The sequence below is a fragment of the Neomonachus schauinslandi genome, chromosome 5 (genome assembly GCF_002201575.2).
Source record: "Neomonachus schauinslandi chromosome 5, ASM220157v2, whole genome shotgun sequence".
NCBI lineage: Eukaryota > Metazoa > Chordata > Mammalia > Carnivora > Phocidae > Neomonachus > Neomonachus schauinslandi.
Genome location: NC_058407.1, coordinates 155,693,946 through 155,716,903, shown reverse-complemented (window position 1 = coordinate 155,716,903; position 22,958 = coordinate 155,693,946). Strand labels below are relative to the sequence as shown.

General features: G+C 38.6%; 1 protein-coding gene across 2 annotated transcripts in view; it reads right to left on the bottom strand.

Moving 5' to 3' along the window:
• RBBP6 (RB binding protein 6, ubiquitin ligase) overlaps window positions 1-17,492 on the bottom strand; it is a 31,789-nt gene extending 14,297 nt beyond the window's left edge. For both annotated transcript variants that reach the window (XM_021686823.1, XM_021686824.1), the window contains exons 1-7: window positions 16,239-17,492; window positions 10,783-10,882; window positions 8,376-8,412; window positions 3,857-3,901; window positions 1,686-1,774; window positions 1,477-1,573; window positions 941-1,080 (exon numbers count right to left, since the gene is read on the bottom strand). In XM_021686823.1, the coding sequence (XP_021542498.1) occupies window positions 941-1,080; window positions 1,477-1,573; window positions 1,686-1,774; window positions 3,857-3,901; window positions 8,376-8,412; window positions 10,783-10,882; window positions 16,239-16,404 (674 nt within the window). In that variant the 5' untranslated portion in view covers window positions 16,405-17,492. The remainder of the gene's footprint in view (window positions 1-940; window positions 1,081-1,476; window positions 1,574-1,685; window positions 1,775-3,856; window positions 3,902-8,375; window positions 8,413-10,782; window positions 10,883-16,238) is intronic.
• Window positions 17,493-22,958: the final 5,466 nt, after the last annotated feature.

The following is a 22,958-nucleotide window of genomic DNA, read 5'->3' as shown; positions in this document are numbered from 1 at the left end:
ATGCTTCAACACAACAGCATGAAGCTGAGGAAAACTGTTCTTCTGCACATTTTCGCTGTGTCACTATGAACATTGCCAGCTATTCTCCAAATTGATGTTTCTCAAGGTATGTCCTGAGGACGTGCTCACTTCATAATCCACTGGAGGACTGGTTAGAGAATGCAGTCCAAAGGGACAATTAATACTGTGCTCTCTATTATGTGAGTTCACAGCTGCCCAGGGCAACCGAAAATATTAGATGTATCAGTAAGAGCAGATAAAATGAGAAGTTACCTAGTTGAACTATACCACTAGGTTTTCACATCTATCCATTTCATTAAAATTGACTCATTAAGTAAAATCTGAAAACCCATTCAAAATAAGCATGAAGCTGTAGCATACAGCACTGTAGCTCTTCTAAGCTAATGGCTTATAAAATAAACCATATTTTAGAATCTTAACATTCACATATATCTGTGAACTTATTATATCTGAACTTATTCAAGAGGACTCAGTTTTTCATTTATTCTTGGCATTTATATTTGCCTTGAAATCTTGTAGAACGTTTATGCTTAAGCCTTTTGTTTCTCAAAAGGATTAAGATATTTGTCTTCTTCACTTAAAAAAATGTAGACAGCATATAAGATTATATGGGAGTATGTATGTGAATGAGGAAGAAAGCAGGGTATGACAGAAAAAGGAAAAAATCAGAAGACTACAAGGGAAGTGGCACTCGGTGATAACAAAAAACCCCAAATCCATTTTAAATTTGCATTTAATGGAGCAGACTGCAGCCTCTCATTCTTCACATAGAAATGCAACACACGGAGACCAACAGTCTTGCTATACAATGCTCCGTACAAGAAATCCAAATAGCCACGTTACGAGCCTGAGACTACAGAGAGTACTGGTGCCTGGCCGGACGGCGGCCTCACAGGTCATACCTAACTCGCATACTTACGCATCTATAGTCGGTATTGCATATTTTCCAGTGTTGGTAAGCATTGCACCTTTCATGTTAGGATCTTTCACCTCCATCATAAAACTTTTGGGAATACCAGTGCTCTTTTTAATCCTAGGACCAGATTCAAAGTTTTTATCCTATTCGGAGGGGAAAGGAGAAAGGAGGAAGAAAGAAAGCAGTTACCTTTATTTAATATGAACTAACACACAGTGCTCATTAACTGCTTCTATTATTTATAGTGCTTTACACATATGATCTCATTTAATCCTCACAATAGCCATGTGAGGGAAATACTGCTATGAGCATCTCGGTCTCACAGAGAAGAAACGACAGACCTGAAGAATCAAGTAGTTCGCTCAAGCTCACCCAGCTATTAAGTGGCAGAGCCAGGGTCTGAAGCCTGGCAATTTGGCTCCAGAGCCTCTACTCATTTGCCATTGTCATAGTGAAGGCAGTATTCACCAAGAAAAACACAATGACTAAGAAGTAATTAAGAAAAATAAAGTGTACCAGGGTTTTTACTTTGGACTTACCCCATTTGTTGGGCAATTCTTAATATAATGGCCAGGTTTACCACAACGAAAACAGGTGTAAGATGGAGGTGGTGGACCTAGAGGTTTCTTCATGTAACTGAAAGGGAAAAAAAATTACATGTACACAAAAACTTGAAAAAACAATGCTTTTGATTGGGGGGGGAACCCACCCCAAAGTACCTATTAGTATGAAGCATTTATGGACTTACTTGATCGGGTCGTATTCATGGCCAGATTGCGACATCATTGCTTTAATTTTATCTTCTTCAGAAGCATTGGCTTCAGCCAGATTGGCAGTCTGTTTAACAGGTAATTATTTGACACACACATTAGAAACACATTTAAGACCACACAGCCAAAGACAACACCACTCATCCTGTAAAGAGCAGTATCTAATCTTGCATAAAACCTAAAACTGAAAACTATTTACATGTATAACCTAGAAGAGGCCCCGGGAGTTTCCTTAGGTCATTACATGATGTTTGGGTGTCTGCAGGGCTGAGGAAGGTCGTTCTGGGGGCACTCAAACCTTAGACCCTGTTTGTACCTTACATTAAGATTTGCATATGACTCCTCTAAGAGTTAAAAACAGATTAAGGAAACACTTGATATTTTAAATCTTAAAAATAATTCAAGTGTCACAACATAAAGACTTAATACTAACAACTTGGAGGTAGGGTTGTGGGTAGAACAACTGAACATATTATGCAGCTGGTATTAAGCCAGAAGGCTCTTTAAGTAGTAGCATCAGTTTCAAATTAAGTGCAAAGCACATGCAACTGAGCACTTATAAATTCAACTCTCCAAAGTTTTATGAACTTCATTCATCTTTAAGGTATTATATACAGAATAGTCTAGATATAAGCAGGGTCTAAGGGAGTGAGTCCTAATAACTTTAACCTTCAAGCATCTAGCACTCACATCAGCCATTCATTGGGTTTTATCTTTACATTCATCCACAAAACAAGCAACCAGTTTTAACATTTTATTGTAATTTTATATACAAAGAATGCTTAACATTAACAGAGCTTAGAACAACAGCAACATTTACAGAAAACTGGATTACAGATGTTGAACAACTAATTTGTTTGAACCCAAACATTAATTTACAAATAGTTAAAAAAAAAAAATCCCCCAAACCTCCAAAATTCCCCAACTGCTTCCCACAAAGAAACAATGGTAGGAACAGACCAAAACTCAAATATGGTCCTTACAGCACATAAGAATTAAAACCATGAACTATAAACTGCTTAAGAGGTTAACTATGCTAGACCACTTTGCATTAGAAAATTGTAAGAGAGGATGGTTTCAGCCCACTTGTGTCTTAGAATCATCAATTTTAATGTTTAATTTTCCCGGAACAAGAGCTTAAAAAGCTTATTTGTTACTAGGACATTTTTGGGGGATACATTCTAGGGGAAAAGGACACAACCTCTAACAAAGCCAAGGATAAGATAGGGACAGCACTAATGGAAAATCCATCCAACTCATTAGTCTTGGTTACTTAAGTTTGGTTTTACATTTCCGATAGTAGGGAAAAAAGGATTTTTGGAAAATTGGAAGACTTCCTTCTTGGTCCTCAAAAATCTGCCTATTCTGTAATATATGTCTTTTTTTTTTTTAAGGCATGATTTGCAAGCTACATCTATTGTTTTAAATCCATCACTAGTGCTTTCCCAAACAAAAGTACACATTGTTGAGCAGAAAATGCAAGCAATTTTATCGCAAAACATGGCATATACAATTATTTCAGGAGGTAACAATTTGCCCCTCTGCCAAACATACACATTGGTATATTCCTGCAAACAGCTTTATACATTTACACAATTCATGTAGTCTGTGTTCAAACAAATTAGGTTGTTTAAAACTTTTTCTAATGCAGACAGACTACAAGTCTATAGCATAAAGAAACAATTGTAACACATTTAAAATGTTGACCTTCATGGGATCAATTCAAATATTCAAGAAATAACCATGCAATCGTCCATGTAAAGGAAAGCTTCTATTTTGGCTGCTTAAAGAAAGTCCACATAATTTACAGCCAAAACCAGGAAATTCCTCCAGAACTTTGTTAGTTTCCAATGTATAATTAAACAAAATGTATGAGGGGAAAAAAAAAACCAAGTAAGTGTAGCTTCATGTGTTTCTTCTGTCTTGAAGATGAACAACACTCCAACATTATGGTGAGGCTGCCAAAATACTCCCCCTATCTTCTCAAAACGGCAACTACTCTTTACAGGATAGTAATAATGTGTACAATGTTTTCGCAAAATACATCCTCCCCCAACCCCTCTTCAAACAATTGTTCCACATTAAAAAAATACGATGTTAGAAAAAGATTTATATTTTCAAGAATATATATATATATATATATATATACCTTTGTAAGCTGGGCCAGAGAAATAGACGCAGAAGAGTCATCAATCTGTTCACAAAAAATTAAACACACATTCAAGTTCCACACTGAAAACATCTGAAAGTGATCATTTAGTCCCTACTGCCACTTAATGTTCAAATATTGGGCATTTTCTTAGAAGTTTTCTAAAAAATGTTATTTCCAGTTTTATAGCTGAAATTGTAGCTCACCCTGCTTTACCCTTCTCTACGTATTTCACACACAGTAAAAGGCTAAAGTTGAAGGGGACTCAATTACAATGAAAAAAAGAACAACAGGGTAAAGAAAAATATATCATAGAAAATGTGTTCAGAGCAGTGACTAAATATTAAAGAGTCCCGTGTCTATTGATGGTCTCTAAATCGGATAATGCTCAAGACAATGTATACTAGAGAGAGTAAGAAATCTAACTTTCCTGGAATGCCATTATATAACACTGTAAAACAAGCAGCTCTTTAAAGGCTCAGATAATTGCTTTAATAAATAGCTCCCACATAATTGCTTTTTTCTCTATTTTTGAGCATGTACTGTTCATTCTGAGTAAGTTTGTTTATTCTCCCATACAAAGAGTAAGAATGGCTTTTTGCCAAAGAAACCACAGCTTTATCAGGGCAAAGATGTTAAGCCAAAAAAAAGGGAAACCGAAGGTAGCCTGGGGCAAAGGCAAACAGGGCTATCATAAGAGGATGGACTTTAATGTGTGAAGAAAGTTAATTTAATCAAATGGAGCGAGCAAGTATTATATATTAAGGATGTAAGAAGGATTTTAAAAATGTATTTTCAAATGTGATATTAAAATTTTTTTCATTCTTTGATCCCTGAAATTATTTTAATCAGTTTTTTAAAGTGTATATGTGTGTATATGTGTACATACACACCCCTTTAGCATATAACTCTAAAGATAGGACTTCCCTGTAAGTGTTCCAAAATGAAAACACTATTAGCTTCCTAGGTAGTAACTGGGTTGCTTATTCAACAGATTATAAATTTCTCATGCATTATTGGTCAGAACTCTTGTTTAAAATGGAGAGGATGTAACGAAATGTCTGGATCAAAGAAAAACAACAACAACAACAAAGTGAGTCTCCATCAGGTATTTTTCAAATATTCCAGAGAACTAAGAGTATTAAAATAAAAGCAGCATGACTGAGAGTCCCAAATAGAAATGTTACCAGTTTCAATATGAAGTTCTTAGCACAATGCCTACCACAGTAGGAGTTCAATAAATAAAAATAATGTTGGCTAAATTTAAAATACACCTTATAAATATCTTAGGGTTTTAAAAGTTAGTTTAATGGATATTATTACTGGGATGCTTATTTAAACAAAAGGTTCTTAGCTCCCCACTGAGGGGCGGCAGAGTTCATAATGCACTAACTCCACATTCCTAATACACAACCGTATAATCCACCAACGTGTTCTTATTCTCATCTAGCTTTTAAGTGCTCTTTCATTACAGAACTAATCTCAAAGGGAAGCTTAAAGAAAAAAAGTACACAAATACCTTATTTTTATCCAAATAAATTCTGATCATCTATTTTGAAGAGGATTACAGTTTACATTAGCTAGGAATTACCTGAATCTAAGTAACAAGAACTGAACAAATTACTGTCAAGCATCATCTATGTTTCTAACCAAAGAAACAAAAATAGCCCTTCAAAATAAATCCATTACTATCTAGAATATTAATACTGATCATTTAAAAGAAAGCAGCTATATTAACTTTCTTACAGCTGGAACTAAAATACTAACATTTTTTGTTCTTCCCATTCCTAAGATATAGCTGTCTTTTGGTTCTTATGCCAGGCTTTCTTGCCCTTTTAGTTTTCTGCCAACTTGCTTTAGTATCCTATAAAGTTCAGATACTCGACAACTACATCACTTTTTTTTTCCCCACCAAACAATCACTTTAGCACCTTAAATACCTTAAAATCCACAAGGCAGTAAAATTTACCACAAATTGAGAAAGGCATCCAATTATTTTCTGCATATAGCAAGGTACTAGAAATTAGTGAAAACTGACAAGAAATGGTTTAAAAATGACTAGGAATTTACATGTCCTAAGCATCAATACATGTATTAACTCTCAGATACTAATGATTAAAAAAATGCACCATGTAAAAAAAAAAAAGTAGTCTTAAAAAAAACCTAATCAATGCATACTTTGGACATCATTAAAATTAACCCACTTCCCCACATCTAATTTGTGGTCTTGCTTCTGGGAGAAAGAATCTGAAATTTATGCTACCTACCCTTGCTTGAAATTAAAGGATCCTACTACAAAATGCAATTCTGGTATTTAGTAAGCGGGAAGAACATCCAGCTTTGCAGCACCAACATGGAAGGATGACTAAATAAAACAAAGCTCAGGAATATAGATAGAAATAGCCATCCTCGATCACAATTGGCTTAGGTTACCAAAAATGTACACACATTTACTTTTATTAATCAGAATTTAGAAATTTGGTTTGGTGGCTCTATCTTACTTGACTTTTGTGAATGTGTACAATAACAGGTGATTTGTAAAATGGGCATTAATTATGCTTGATGAATATATTCTCAACCTAAACGCCAGCAACTGTACCCCAAGCAAATAAATGATGGGGATATTAAATTATCTAATGTCTCCATTTTAGACATTCTACCTAAAAATTAAAGCCACTTTTAAAGTATCAAAAAAAAAAAAGGAAAAAAGAAAAAAAGAAAAAAAAGAAAAGAGAAACCTAAATAAGCATAAAATAAACTGCTTCTTGTAAGTGTAATACAGACATGCCAGGGAACACACAAGGCTAAAAGAATGTTAACTTTATTTATGAACATGTGATTTGTGTTTATACACATGCTAATAAACAAAAAGGAAATAACTTTTCAAGAAATAAAACTTCATCTGAATTAAATACTATATAGAAGTACTTTATACAAAATGTGTTACATTAACTACTACAGTCACCAGGATAGTCACTCTAATTTGTGCTAGCATTTGGATACATAAAATCAGTTTTAAACCAATCACCAGCAAAACAGAAACTTGGACAGTTTTTTACAGCATTATGCTTTAAAAACCAAAAAACCAAACCAAAACAAAAAAACCAAAAAAACCAAAAAGCCCAAAAAAAACACACAAAAAACCAAAAAACCAAAAAACCAAAAAACCCCATATATCCCCGGCGGGGGGGAACCCCAAAACACTAAGTTTTGATCTTTGAATCACCGTGTTTAGTTCCATGAGAACTAAAGGCCATATACTTCAGAGAACAAGTCCAAAGTTCAGGTATTCTATATTATCATGTTTAAGATGCAATGATCCAAGGTTAGTGAAATGCCTGATACACAATTAAAGATCAGTAGTATTTAAAAAGATAAAGTGAAACAGCAAGCAATACCCTTGAATTCTAAATCAAGATTTCAGACATCTTGTATTGTGTACAGATCAAGCCTGAGCAGTAAAATGTTTCGAGAACCATCAAGTTTACAGAACCCAATTACTACAGCCCTACACTCTGAAACAGATGTGTCACCCCACAACTTAGGAATACTGCTGCCTTTTACTTAAGACCTCCAAGTCAACATGGTGTCATACTTAAGCTGTGATCATAAAAATTAAGATGTTATCCCGGGTTAAGGGGAGTTACCTTTGATGAGCTACAGCTTTCAATTAGCTTACAATTAATGCAGCATTTTAATATCTTTATGAGAAAGAGGGAAATATTTGAATTTGGAGAACTAAGCAGGCTGGAAGTGAAAGACCTTGTATTAAAACTTAAAAACAATGTACTCAATTGTATAAATCATCAATGAGACATTCATATACTCATGGGGGCCCAATTTCAGGTCTCACTTTATAGTACAGATATAAACAAAGAATAAAAGCTTGAAATTGCCAAATAAGACAAAACTAAGTAATAAAGCTGCATCAAAAGTCTTTGGAAAGCTCTTTTCTGTATGTGTCTGAACTTGGAGAAAGCATCAAACTTTAACATTAGCTTTGCACATTGCTAATGCATTTTTTAAAGCCATCAATCAGGCAGAAAAAAAAAAACTAACAAAAACTAAGTGATACAACGTGAAAATGGCAAAATATACACTCCAAACATTTTTTTATTGCAAGAAACAAAAAGCACACAACAGCCTGTACATACATACAAAATACTAACTATAGACAGACAGATGTAGAACATGTCATCATGTTCATTAGTGTAAAACCTACATGAGCTAAAAAGAATCATACATTAACTGTACAACACAGTGTCATACAGGGAGGATGCTATCATATTTAATATGAAACAGTGTTTTTTGGGGGGCACAAATTACCCATTTCTACAAAGTAAGTGTGCAAATTATGCCACATATATCCATATTCAACTGAGCTGTCATCAAAATACATTTTATTTACAATATGTACTATGATCAGTTGGATATTAAGTTCTAAATGATTTACTTCACTGCTACATTATCAAGGTAAAAGCAATGTGTAGAAAAAGTGTGAGATTGTGTTTTTACATACTGCTTTTGAAGTTCCCATCACTGGTTCAGTTCGACTTCTAAAAAATAAACAAAAATGAAAATAACATTAATTATGAGCAGCTATTTATGGATTTTTGTGCTAAAACATCTTAATACATATCTCTAATCACCATATCTTTATGAACACAAATTTCCTCTGGTATAAAGATTTAAAAACAACCAATTTCCTAAGTAATAATAAGTACACTACACTTTGATTAATCTTTACCACCTTTAAATAGTTTAAGACCTATTTATGGCAAATAAAATAAATAAAATAAAATAAAATAAAATTCCGTACTAAGGAATTCTAGAATAGGTGTAACCTGCCATTTACAATAGATGTTTTCTCACAGGTAGTATGAAGATCTTTTGTTAAGAAACATTGTAGCTATTTCTTGGGCACCTGGGTGGCTCGGTGGGTTAAGCCTCTGCCTTCGGCCCAGGGTCCTGGGATCCAGCCCTGCCATTAGGCTCCCTGCTCAGCGGGGAGTCTGCTTCTCCCTCTGCCCCTCCCCCTCCCCGTGTGTGCTCTCTCTCAAATAAATAAAATCTAAAAAAAAAAGGAAAGAAAGGAAAAGAAACATTGTAGCTATTTCTTAATAGACTTTACAACCAAATTACATTATTCCCCGGTTCTTTAATAGGTAACAAATGTAAATTTTCATACATCAGATTTTCTTAAACGAAGACCACTCACTGTTAACATTTATAATTTGGATCCCTGAGAAATGGCTGTGCTCCAAAAACTAAATTTCAAATCCAGAAAGACAGGTTGATAGCTACTTTAACTTCTTATAAGTCTCAAAACAATGACCAAAGATTAAACAAGAATTCTAACTTCCAGAAAAACGCAATATAGTCTTACAGTATATTAATTCAAAGACCGAGTCCGATGGTTATGAAGAATTGAACAAATTGATTTTTTAAAGTACATACAAATAAAGGCCAAGAAGAAATTCTTTTAAAAGTCTTCACAGGAAAGGGGACAGGGGTTGAGTTGCTAAATACAGCGCTTAAATGCTTAGTTGAAGTTTATGCTATCCTGACTACAGAGAAATGTTAGTGTGCATCTGAAAGGAGTTTCTAAGTTTACACGCGATTTGCAAGTCCTGGGATAAAAATGAAGCTTTTGTTTAATAGTACTTGCTCAATAAACTCAGAGGCATTTTACGAGGCAAGAGACAAACAGATTACAAAGGAAATCTCACACATAGTGAATTAACACACAATTTTAAGAGGCAATTTATTTTCCCATGTACTTCAAGTAATTCTCTCCCTATGAGTTTCTTAGTATCAAAAAAAAAAAAAAAATCAACTGAAAACTGAATGTTTACTGTTTTTAAAAAGCAATCAGTAAGGTATAATTTCACACTAAATTCTAGGAATTAATTATTCCCTTATAATTTCTTACAATTACACAAAATTAAAAGCACCTAATTCACTTGGTTTTTATAAGAAAAAGAAAGTATGCAGGTTTTTAAGTTGTTGCTATACAAGATATTACACAAAAGGATCTCCAAATGCTAAGACATGGAATATAACTTTATAGCAAATTAATGACAATAATTTTAGAATGAATACTTGCCCATATAAGGTAAACCTCCAAGAAATGACTATTTTACCTCAATTCCAGGAACACATTCCATTTCCTAGGACTGGCAAATTCCAGAATTTTTCATTAGCCAAAAGTAGAATTTGCCAAAATTTCAAATAAGGCTACCTAACTTCTAAGGGGAAATCACTACCTCTTTCACATTATTATAATTTTAACACCATTAAAATTGCAAGGAGGCAGGGAAAGTTAAAAGATATGTTTTAATCCTGCGTCTTTCATGAATTCCTTAAACTCTAGGCTGGTGCTAAAATACTGCTGTGTTCTTACTTCAGTAATGGGAGTCTACCATGGGCCAGGCACTGTTTAATTCCTCCAGCTCTCTTCTTGAGCTAAGTACTCATATCCCCATATTATTTTGAGAAATCTATTTTGAGGCTTTAGATAACTTATCCAAAGTCACACAACTGATGTGAAGCAGCTACTGAAGTCAAACCTAAGCCTGATTCCATAAATCCTATAAACTCTATAGCTTCCCAACAAAAGCCCCTTATTGAGAAGCAAATGTTAGCATTACTGAACACTCTGGATGCCGTCAAAATATTTAGGACAAATCTCTTAACACACTTATATAATATAGCAAAAAATTCTTCCTGATAGCTCGTACTAACTACAGATTAAGTTAACTGGGGGAAGAAACCAGGAAAAAACAAACCCATTCTCACAGTTTTAAGGATTAAGAAGATACACTTATTAAGGTAATGACTTCAGTTCTAAAATACTTCTTTCTCACGAAACAAAAAAGTCTATTTTGAGGACTTAAATACATGAGATTTGATAAAAAAAAACTTACATAACATACGTCTTGCTTGTAGATTTAACACCTCCAATAGGAATTCTTCTAACAATTACAGATGAATTCTTAGGAATTAGAGCATTATCATCGGTATATTCTGTAAAAAAGATAGAGAGTTGAATTTCTATTTGGCGATTTAGAGAAGTCAGTCCTCAAGAATTAGAAAACTTCAACCAAACATAAAATTTATGGAAAATGAATTTAAATTTAAAAGAGCATTAATCACTACATGTTCCTTGCATCTGGATTACTGATATTGTCAGAACAAATATCCAAAGTTAAAAGAAAGCAAGTCCTCATAGGAAGTTCTCTTCAAAAGACACCAAATATGGTCACCAGGTTCTTGGCTCTAGCACTTCTACTTTTGTGGAACCCCAAATCTCAGTAAGACTAAGTCATTCTTTAGTTTATTTAGCTAGTAATGCTAAGCATCTAAACTATGAGAAAAAGCTGTTATTTAAAATGAAGTCATTCTGTCCCTCCTAGCCCCTCAACCTGAGTATTACTAAAAACGACAGACTAAAGAAATTATGACATGTTTTGAATAGAGAAAAAAGAGTTTTGTAAAAACAATTAGTACAAACAATTAGTGCAACTTTGGAGAGAACAATGACTTAAGGCTCTTCTAAGGAACACTTGGGACTTAAAGACTGAGAAACCAGCCAGATGTGCAAAAAAGCTGGACAAAGGGTGTTTCAGATAGAAAGAAAAGCATGTGGAAAAAAAAAATCATAAAAAGTCTAGAATAGCTGGAAGATAATGAAAGGAAGAATGACTTGAACTACAGAAAGATAGAGATCACACACTGATTTATATTTTGTTTCTAAGAACAACAAGAAGTCACTGAAGGATTTTAAACAAAAATGATGACAATTTGGTTTACATTAATAACAAACAAGATAATTCCCGTATCTATATAGACAATGAATCCAGAGGGGAACAAGAGCAGAAAGAGGGTGACCAAAAAGGAGGCTGCTGCGAAGTCACAGTAAGAGATGATGGTCTGTGCTGGGATGTGACAGATGAAGAAAGGAAGAGAATCAGAATGTTTGAGGTAGAACTGATAAGGCTATCAATGGATTTAATGGGGGGGGGAGAAGATGAAGGAAAAAGCAATCAGGCATAAAAAACTGGGTTCCTGGCTTAAGCCAACTGGAAGAACAGTGATGTCACTGAGAAGAAAACAGGGAAGATGAATGGATCCTATTTTTCTACTCTTTAAACTCCCTATTACTTGCAATACTTCTGGAAGAATGAAATTAAAAGAGAACCTGGACCAATTAACTTAACTATGGGTAAAAAGCTTTCCTGAGGAAAGAATTTGTAAAATTACTAAAAACAAAAATAGGGAGATAGACATGAGAATGTACCCATCTCCCCCATTCAGGTATTAGGGTTCACTCTTTAAGATTATGGGGTTTACCTGCTTCACTTAAGTTACTCAGCACCCAGTGGCTACTTCTGTTCTTCCAGTTATTTCAATTTATCACATATGTGAGCATTTTAAGCTTATATATACTCTCTTAATTTTAATAACATTATTAGTTATTTCCTGTTACAAACTAAATTGTTCAAGAAAGGGTTCTTTGCAGTATATTTCAAGTAGTAGACTGTATCTCTCAGGTATCCAATCAGAGAGATGCAATTTCCTAGACCGTTAGAGACTATCATCATTATCTTGATAGTTCATGACAGTTCCAAATTTCAAGCAAGCTCTGAGTAAGAAAAACTGGAAGATGGGAGATGTTCAAAAAATAAATTCTATTTTATTTTATTTTTTAAAGATTTTATTTATTTATTCGACAGAGAGAGAGACACAGCGAGAGAGGGAACACAAGCAGGGGGAGTAGAAGAGGGAGAAGCAGGCTGCCCGCGGAGCAGGAAGCCCAATGTGGGGTGATGTGGGGCTCGATCCCAGGACCCTGGGATCATGACCTGAGCCGAAGGCAGACGCTTAACGACTGAGCCACCCAGGCGCCCCAAAAAATAAATTCTAGAAACAAAACTTGGTGTCAAGCACTTGACAGACTTTCTGAATATGTTAACAACTCTCAAAAGCATTCACTGTAGCTTTCCAAGATAGCTTATTAATTTGATCAGCACAGTACTGTCAGACTAAAAGTCACGTGCCCCAACACTAGATGCTTTGATTGACCTTTTGAGTACCTGAGTTACATTGGTGACTTCCTACCCTTAAGATATCTTACTAAGTAGCCTGTTAGCTTCAAAAGACACTTTCCAGGTGCCAGTGTGATTTCTGATCCAAAAATACGAAGACCATAGATTTTGGAATGAAAAACAAGATGAATTTGAGAAATGGAAAAAGATAAGAGTCTTTTAAAAATACTTCATTCTCAGCTTTCAAATCTTTCACACTTAAGTTCAGAATGAAGGTTTATTTTGTTGCATTTTGGGGGAGGAAGCTGAAAGGTAGGAAAACAAGTTTATATGGAAAAGCTATATTAAAAAATATAGGAAGATCATTTGGGATTTGTTTTGAAAGACAGTCTAGAAATAAAGGAGCAAGATTCTTAAATCTAAAACATGAAATTTTGATCCAAGCATTTTGGTCTAATCAAGATTTAAGGGTCCTAAACATGGACAGATTCCCAAAACTCTAAGGAATGTTTTACAGAAATGTGATATACTGGGTAATTTAAACATTAATTCAAACAAATTAAAGTGATCCAGTTCAGCATCTTCTCCTAAGCAGTCTCCTAACTCTGAGGCTATAAACATTTATTTTGCACTCTCTAATTCACTGGATGGTGCTAAAACCCAGCCCATTCTTACTCAGCTGCCTGTGACATTGGACGCTATTTCCCGTAAAACTCATTAAGTGAATATCCTCTGCGCTACTATCAATGCTATTTTTTTCTCTCTTAATTTGAGGATTGCACAAAACGCACATTCTCTCCCCAGAAGCTCCTTCTCTTAATCTAACATCAAAGCTTTCTCCAATAAGGACAGCTGACACAAACATATAAAAGAAAATATGCTGCTGGGCAGAACATTTCCCTGGCTTTTAGGGTTTGTAAAAATAATACATCACAGAATTTCCTGGCTTAGAAAATAAAAAAAAAAAATAACAGGGCGCCTGGGTGGCTCAGTCATCAAGCGTCTGCCTTCGGCTCAGGTCATGATCCCAGGGTCCTGGGATCGAGTCCCGCTCCCTGCTCGGCAAGAGGCCTGCTTCTCCCTCTCCCATTCCCCCTGCTTGTGTTCCTGCTCTCGCTATTTCTCTCTCTGTCAAATAAATAAATAAAATCTTTAAAAGAAAAAAAATAACAATGTCACAAAACTCTTAGATTTTTGGACAAGAATTCCACCAACTGTAACTTACTCCAATCTAACAAAATTGTATTCAATTATTAGGTGGAGAAAATGCACAAAGTCTATGATAAAATCATTTAATACTCCAGTAAAATGTAAAACCTGCCTGAGTATAGGACTAAAATTGCCTTAATATTCTTTACTTTCATTTGTATTTTCTTCCTCTCATTTGTAAGTATCATTAACATATCAGTATGTCCTGAAATTCTTATAAACCCATCTGTCCTGTGAAGTGTGGCTGCAATACTTAAGGGACACTTTTGGTGGCCTTAAAGACAAGAGTATTTCCTTTAAGGTATTTTTTTTTTAAATGTTTTATTTATTTATTCATTCATGAGAGTCACAGAGAGAGAGAGGCAGAGGCAGAGGGAGAAGCAGGCTCCCCACCTAGCAGGGAGCCCGATGCGGGACTCGATCCCAGGACCCTAGGATCATGACCTGAGCCGAAGGCAGACGCTTAACGATCTGAGCCACCCAGGCGCCCCTAAGGTATTTTTTTGAATGCTAGTTTAAAAAGCTGTTTCTCAACTGTTCAAGATGACCAGCGATTTTTCCTTTCCGTAAGTATTCTATACATAATTACAATCTCCAAAGCTTCACGTGAGGTATCCCTTAGGTATAACATTTTAAAAGGGGGTGGGGGCAGCAGAGAATATTCTTTCCCATGTTACCATGTGAGTAAAGTTTTTTCTTAATGAATATTTTTGAGTCATGCCAGTAGTGCCATTCCTTAACATAATACAATTATACTTATATCTGGATGTAAATGGGAAACAGCCCTTTTACATGACAAGATTTACTCTATTAAAAACTACAGACTAAGGGCGCTGGCTGGCTCAGTTGGTAGAGCTTGCGACTCTTGGTCTTGAGGTTGTGAGTTCAAGCCTCACGTTGGGTGTAGAGATTACTTAAAAATAAAATCTTAAAAAAAAAAAAACAAAAAAACCCCCACCAAACCCCAAACCCCAAATAGGCTACAAGTGAGGGACTCCCCCAATTTCAACTAAAGAACCCAAGTCACACCTTAAGCCAAATTTAAGTGATCGATAAAATACCCTAAGCTAATGAGAACTTCTTAATTTCTTCTCATCCCAGACTGACCTACTGAAAACTACACATCAGCATTACAACACCGAGAAAAAGAAACCAAAACAAGTGCAGAACCACAATCTGAAGAAACTGTTTATCACACTGTCACATCTAACGTTAAATTTTCAACATTATAAAATGCTTTTAAAAAGGAGAAAGAACTTAAAGATTCCTATCAGTGGCATCTTTCAAACTCATGTGGTAGCAGCCTACTCTTCTCCGTATCCTAGTTAACAACATAATCATGTAAAGTCTAGCAATTACTACTTTAAAAGAAAAGCCTTTACTTTTGGTCTTTACTAAATTGCTACTAAATTTTAAGAGTAATATGATGAACTGAAAACTCAACCACTTAATTACTTTATTACTAATTCTGGAATTTACGCACAAAAGTGGTGACATCAGAACACATCAGGTTCCAAAAGCAATTCCAACATTAAAGACTGGCTGGATTAAATCCTTAAAAAATACTTAAGTGAGGATCCCTTCTCCAAAACACAGGCAACTCCAAAATAAAAATAAAATAAGTACACAAGGACAGGAAGAAAAGGAGTACATAAAACCTGCCAATGAACCCCACACCGTTGTCAGGTTAGAAAGTTAAGAGAGGTATCTCTACTGCTGCTTTAACATGTAAGAAGCCTCCATATGCTCTCCTCCCCTCCTTCTGATAAAAAACAAGCTCGAAAACGCCACAAGGCAAGAACACCAAGAACCTGGATAACACCCCTCACCGTCTCCCACTGAAATCTTCATTTTAAATAACATTTGAGAAGAATAATCAGACTTCCACGTTTTCAGATTAGCCTGTTACCGATGATCCCACGTACGCAGACATCAAATAAACCAGTTAAGCTCCCAGGCCGACCGCTGCAACCCTGGGGTCTCAATAAAAGTTGTATCAAAAGTATTAGAATGAACAGTCCCACAAGAGACGTAATGGCGGTTAGCCTTCTGCCAGGCAACCAGTATCGAGCACAACTAGTATCTATCTTCAACCAGCAAATATCTGGAGCCCAGGTGGCCCTTACCTTCTTTCGTCTGCGCGTTGGTGATCTGCAGGTCGCAGTCGGCAGCTTTCAACTTTTCTCTCCCCATAATCTGCTTCTTTAAATCGCAGAGGGAGATGTGGAGCCCATCAAAGGTGACGGTATCATAGTTGAGTTTAGAGGAAAATTTATAATGCACACAGGACATGGTGCCAAAGGATTCCTAAGGTTCAGCGAGGAGACGTGGACACTCTCAATATATGTATATTTATAAACTCAAGAGCAAAATATGTACACACACAAAACACTCAAAAGACACCGAAGGACCCTAAGGCCTCAGATTAAATACCCCCCAACCACAAGCAGGGGTTCGTAAAAACAATAATCCAGAACCCCCCCCGTCCCCCCCGATACTCAGAAGCACTTCATACGGGAGGAAGCGGACGAGGACGGGGAAAGGGGAAATCGAGAATCCGCCAACGGGCACAATGTCACCCGGCTGGGTCCCCCTCGCTCATGCTAAGGGCCGGCAGGAGACGGGGGGCAGGCGGTGCAGTCAGTAGCGGTCAGTCCACACGTTAGAGTCCGAATGACCCCGCGGGGTCAGGGGTCCATAGCGCGGCCGCACCTCCCGGTTGGTCTCTCTTTCCGTGGATTGGGGTGACCCAGGCCCCGGGAGAAGGTTGGGGGAGAGGGCCTAGGCCCGGAGTCCACGAGCGGCCTCTCGCCTCCTCCTGGCTTCCGGACGACCGGCGTCAGCTTCCCCAGGCCCAGGCCCCCCCACACACAAACCCCTGTCGCCTGCTCCCCGGAGGCCACGAGCGGCCCGCGGCCTAGGCCAAAAACGCGCGGTCGGCGGAGGAGAGGCCTTCCCGCAGGCCGCCCCCGGCTCCGCCTCCCCCCCGCCGCCGCCGCCGCCGCCTCAGACACAAAGCCGGTACTAGGCCTCAACTAGGCCTCGAAGCACTTCCTCACCACCCCGGGCCCCAGCCAGCGGCCGGGTGGCTTTGGCGGACCCTGGGGACGCCGCCGAGGCTCCCCGACGCTTCCTCTCGCCGTGTGCTCCGCGCTTCTCTCGCCTTTCGCTCCCGTCGCCTTTCGGCCCCGAACCGCGAGAGGAGGCCCGGAAACCGCCGGGCAACGGCAAGGGCTTCGGGGCTCTCTTTTTGTTTTGCCCCCCTGCCGCTCTCGGGCCCTCACCCAGCGCCGGCGACACCTCCAAGCCAGGCACTATGGCGGACGCGGCCTGGCTTCGGGCGAGCGCCCCACTCCGGGGTCTCTTAAGCAGGGATTGCACGGGCGGCGCGCGCGAGGCGGGGCTGGCGTGCGCGGATAGGCGGGCCGGGAGGCGGGGCCCGCGGCGTCACAAAGCGCACCGGCCCGCCCACGTGACCCCGCGCTTTGTGACTCGGAGCGCGGAACCTGAACCAGCCCGGAGAACGGAAGGAACCATCTGTCTCAAGAGGGAGGGGGCGCTGCACAGAAGGCCGGCTCACCCGGCGGCTCCGGAGAGGGGTGGGGGGGAGCTCGGATTTCAGCTGCTACAGTGCTTGTTAGTCTCCGCGGCAAAGTGGGGTGCCTAGGGGTGGCCGGCTAACTCCCCTTCTCCGCAATCCCCACCAACTCCCGCAGTTCAAGTAAACATAGTTGCTATGCAGTGAGCTATGGTTGCTATGCAAGCTCCCCCTAGCCTCCTCTTCCAACAAACCGGCTACCTTCAGCTCTTCCCAAGTGGAAATTCTGGAGCAGCCCCCTGGCGAGAACTGACAAAACCACCGCTATAAAGATTTATTGAGTCCTTACTATGTGCTAGGTACAGGGCTGAGCCCTTTGTAACACTGCCAGTCTCTGGAGCCCAGTTGTCGTGGTTGGAACCCTAGCTGCGGGGGCCAAGATTTAACTCCTCCGTGCCTCAGTTTCCTTGGCTGTAAAGTGCAGTTTAAAATTGTACTCGGTCTACGGGGTTGTTATGGATTAAATGAATGAATATGTTTCCATTGTTTAGGACTATGCCTGGTATATGGTTCAATGTGTCTCACATGTAGCTCAATAAATGTCTTTTTAACATCAAAAAACCCCACAAAAAACAAAAAACAAAACCCTAAGTGGTCAGCACGACCATTATCTCGGATTTATAGATGAGGCAACGGAAGCTAGCAATCGAGAACTTTCTGAATTCGCAGAATCAGGGGAATGCCTGCTTTGTAGCGGGGTCCGAAATCCCATTCCTAATTGTAAACGAAGGGAACTGTGCCAAGACCCCCCGCCCCCCAGTGGATTGGAGCTTATTTTTTCCTTGGGGCATGGGGAAGTTATTATAACATCCATGAAATTCATACTATACAAAATTGCATTCATAAAGTGTAATAATCACTGTAACTTACAGTGCATTTTCCTCATCCTCTCTGGGTTTTTACTGGCTTGGGCTCAGAGAAGTTAGTCACTGACAACAAGATCACACAGCCATGATGGGGCAGTTTGCCAGGGGCTTCCTAAATACATACACCCAATCCTTGCAAAAGGTGGTTTAAATAGATCATCATCTTGTCAGGAACATCTTCCTAGGGCGACTTTATCCAAACAGGATGGCCATCATTTCTATCTCTTCCTCTTTTTTATTTTCTTCCAAGCATTTGTTACTATTTGACATGGTATATATTTACTTCTTTAATTTTCTGTTTCCCCCCACAGCTGAGAACAGGGATTTTTCTCTTTTAGTCATGCCATATACCCAGCTCTTAGAACCCCAGCCTGGGCATAGTAAGCATTCAATAAATGTGTTGAATAAATACATTTTTGTGTGATCTATAGAAATACCGTGGCAGTAAGATTTTGGCAAATCAAGGGCAGCCCCAGAGACACAAATACGATTTAACTCAACCACATCATTAGCATCAGTGCTTTTCACATATAACAAATTTCTCCCACCTTTATCTTTGGTAACTGACCAAAATTTTCTCGCTCTTGGGTCCGCTTCAGAACGGCTGCTTTTCTTGAAAAACCTGTATGAACCAAAGGGGGAAAATTACATCTAACGAGAGAAAAGGTGGACAGGAAAATGAGGTATTGTATTGGTATTCACACCTCTAAAGTGGTAAATCTGTATTCTTTCACTGGTCTTTGGCCTATCCCTTCACACTTAATTCAATGCTAATTTAATCAACCTGATGGGACTCAAAGGAGGCCACATCTTCAGGATAGAGTGGATTAGAATCCTGCCGGTGATGAGTATGTCTCCTTGGAAAGAATATAGTCAGTGTTATGATTTGGTCCAATGGTTCTCCTCAGCCAAGAGCCCTTTACAATGCTTTTGGAGACCTCACTCCATATCACATTGAACAGGTCAAAATTCACCCACAACCCGCATAAAATGCGCTTGTGATGGGATTTAATTCAGTTGCTTTCCTAATTGACAAAATGTTACATTTGGTTCATTTCGTGAAATTCCTTAACAAATCTCAACTTTGTAAACTTCCGTTGGTAATATGGAGCTGCTCTCCCTGCCACTTCTTCCCTCACCCCCACCCCGATATTCGTGTAAGCCCTGGAAAAGCCTCTTGTACTGTACCTCCCTTTCCAAACTTTTTGTATATAGCAACTCTGGAGCTCCCACCTCCTAGAATTTTAAACTTTGTCACTCTCAAACTCATTGTACCCTCACATCCCCACCAAACACATACATCTAGTAGATCCCCTACCTTATTTTAGTATGCAGACATTTCAGTTTCAGAGAACAGAATTGGGAGACCCAAGAAAGTCTGCCAATCCCCTACAGGGCACTTGTGTTACTATCCAGGCTCTGGAGGTTAAAATGAGATCTACCAGGCTGCTATATACTCTTATAATCTAATCCCACCAAGTGCCCCAACAGCAGGCACGTCATCAGATTCTGAGTCTGGCCTCCGCGTTCTCAGCCCAAATTCACAAAAGATAGATAGATCCTTTATATCACTGATGTATCTCCCCCAGATGGTTGATTGCCTTTATATTTTCTTTATTTAACACTGAAACCTACAAAAAGTTTTGCATTTTTATGTAATAAAGTCCATCAATCTTTTTTCCTCATGGTTTTTACCTTTATTTGTATGTTGTAAAAAGTAGTTCCTAGCCACTCAGCACTCACCTTAGATTTTTATTTGCTTAAGTTTCCCTCCAGCTTATGTATGGGCATCATGATTTTAAATTAAAATCTGTAATCTATTTGAATTTGTTTGTGTATAGGGTATAATATAAAGCGAAGACCATTTTATCCCCTTTTAAATTGTGAAATATATTGTTAAAGGAAAAAAAGCATAAAATATGTATTTATGGTTTGATGCAAATTATACAAGTGTCTTATAAAAGGAGTTTCTATCTTTTGTTTTTTAATTATTTATATTTTATGGCAATTTATAACAGATTGAATGATTTTAGTTTTTATAAGATTTTTGCAACATTTTACTTGAAATGTTTCATTTTCTCTTCTTGGCAACATTTTATTTTTATTTATTTATTTATTTATTTTAAAAGATTTTATTTATTTATTTGACAGAGAGAGACACAGCGAGATAGGGAACACAAGCAGGGGGAGTGGGAGAGGGAGAGGCAGGCTTCCCGCTGAGCAGGGAGCGGGATGGCTGGGCTCGATCCGCATGACTGAGCCGAAGGCAGACGCTTAACGACTGAGCCACCCAGGTGCCTCTATTTTTATTTTTTTAAAGATTTATTTTTTTATCTGAGAGAGGGGTATGAACAAACAGGGGTAGGGATAGAGGCAGAGAGAGAATCCTGAAACAGACTCCTCACTGAGCAGGGAGCCCCTCTTGGGGGCTTGATCCCAGGACCTTGAGATCATGACCTGAACTGAAATCAAGAGTCAGCAGCTTAACTGACTGAGCCACCCAGGCACCCCTTGGCAACATTTTAAAGCACACTTAATTTGTTTAAAGCTAAAGGTCACTGATTGATCATATGAACTGATTTTTTGTGAACAATCTAGTTTCCCCATTATTGAGTCATTCATTCATCCAATAGTCATTCAACTGGCAAAATCAAAAATTTTGACAATACCATATATAGGAGATGGGGATCAATGGGATCCCCTATGATCACTGGGGGGTTTGCAACAGTAATTTTGGAAAACAATCTGGCATCCTCTTGCAAATTTGAGCATTCCTATACCCTATGAATCAGTCATTGCACTCCTGGTTATATATACCCAAGGCAAAATTTAACTCATGTACTTGCATGAGAATTTCACGGGAGCTCTCTTCTCAGGAGCAAAAAGCTGAAACAACCCGAATGCCCTTGAGAGGGGAATGAGTGAATACATGATGGTCTATCCAGACGGTGGAGTATCATGCGATAGTGAAAATAAATAAAATAACAGTAGGTGTAACGACATGGCAATGCGATCTTTTTAGCTGTTCTGGAGTCAGGAAAGCAAGTCTCAGAAGCTGACATACCCCTCCTATGAATTTCAAAAACAACTCAAAGCGAACAATGCATCATTTAGCGAGGCATACAAATGTTAACACACCTGAAAACTGGCAATCGGGAGACACAACATTCAGGACAGTGGTTACCTCTGAGATGGAAGGATGAGACAGGTGAGGAGCCTAGAGGAGATAGGAATTATCAGCAGTGACCTAGTCTTGGGTGGGTTCACATGTAGTCATTAGCGTACTGAAAATGGACAAATAAAGAATACTTAAACTAAAAGGGAATCATGTACAGAACAATAAGAGGTTGTGAGATCAGGAGTATGATTAATCCATTGATATGTCCCTGAGGTTTCATCTCTACTTTCTTTTCACCGCCGGCAAAGACTCTCACGGTCAGACAGAAAAAAATGAAATCCCTTTCAGAGCAACAAAACATACAGGCTAGTTCCCTAAACTCTTTTGCAGCACTGAATGCTGTAACTGTAAATAAAACTCGTGTTTAGCTTATACTTTTACAATTTGGTTCTAGTTTTCTTGTGTTGAGATCAGGGAGGGGACTTGGCCATCAGACTTTTGGGGACCTGAGGCCAGAACATGCTACCAGTGACCTCTCTTTATCCAGCGACTTCTTCTTCTTCTTTTTTTTTTTTAAGCTTTTATTTATTTATTTGACAGAGAGAGACACAGCGAGAGAGGGAACACAAGCAGGGGGAGTAGAAGAGGGAGAAGCAGGCTTCCTGCAGAGCAGGGAGCCCGATGTAGGGCTCGATCCCAGGACCCTGGGATCATGAACTGAGCCAAAGGCAGACGCTTAACGACTGAGCCACCCAGGCGCCCCTTCTTTTTTTTTTTTTTTAAGATTTTATTTATTTATTTGAGAGAGAGACAGAGATAGCGACAGAGATAGAGAGAGAAAGCATGAGCAGGGAGGAGAGAGTAGAAGCCCCGATGTGGGACTCCATCCCAGGACTCTTGGGGCTTGATCCCAGCACCCTCAGGGCTCGATCCCAGGATCTCAGGATCACAACCTGAACTGAAGGCAGACACTTAGCAGACTGATCCACCCAGGCGCCCCTATCCAGTGACTTCTAATTCCACTCCACGGGTAAAGGTGGGACTCGAAACCAGGAATGTTTTGAAGAGGAGAGGACTCGTAAAAATGCCAGGGGACATTATATATAGAAAGACACACGCCACACTTGCTTCTCCTAGAAATTCAAGGGCTCTAGGTAAACACAAAGGAGGAAAAGGGATGGGAATGCTCTTGAGCCAGAGCACAGATCCTTGGACAAAGCCCTTCTCTCTCAGGTGAATGTGACCGATTTATTCATTCCCCCAG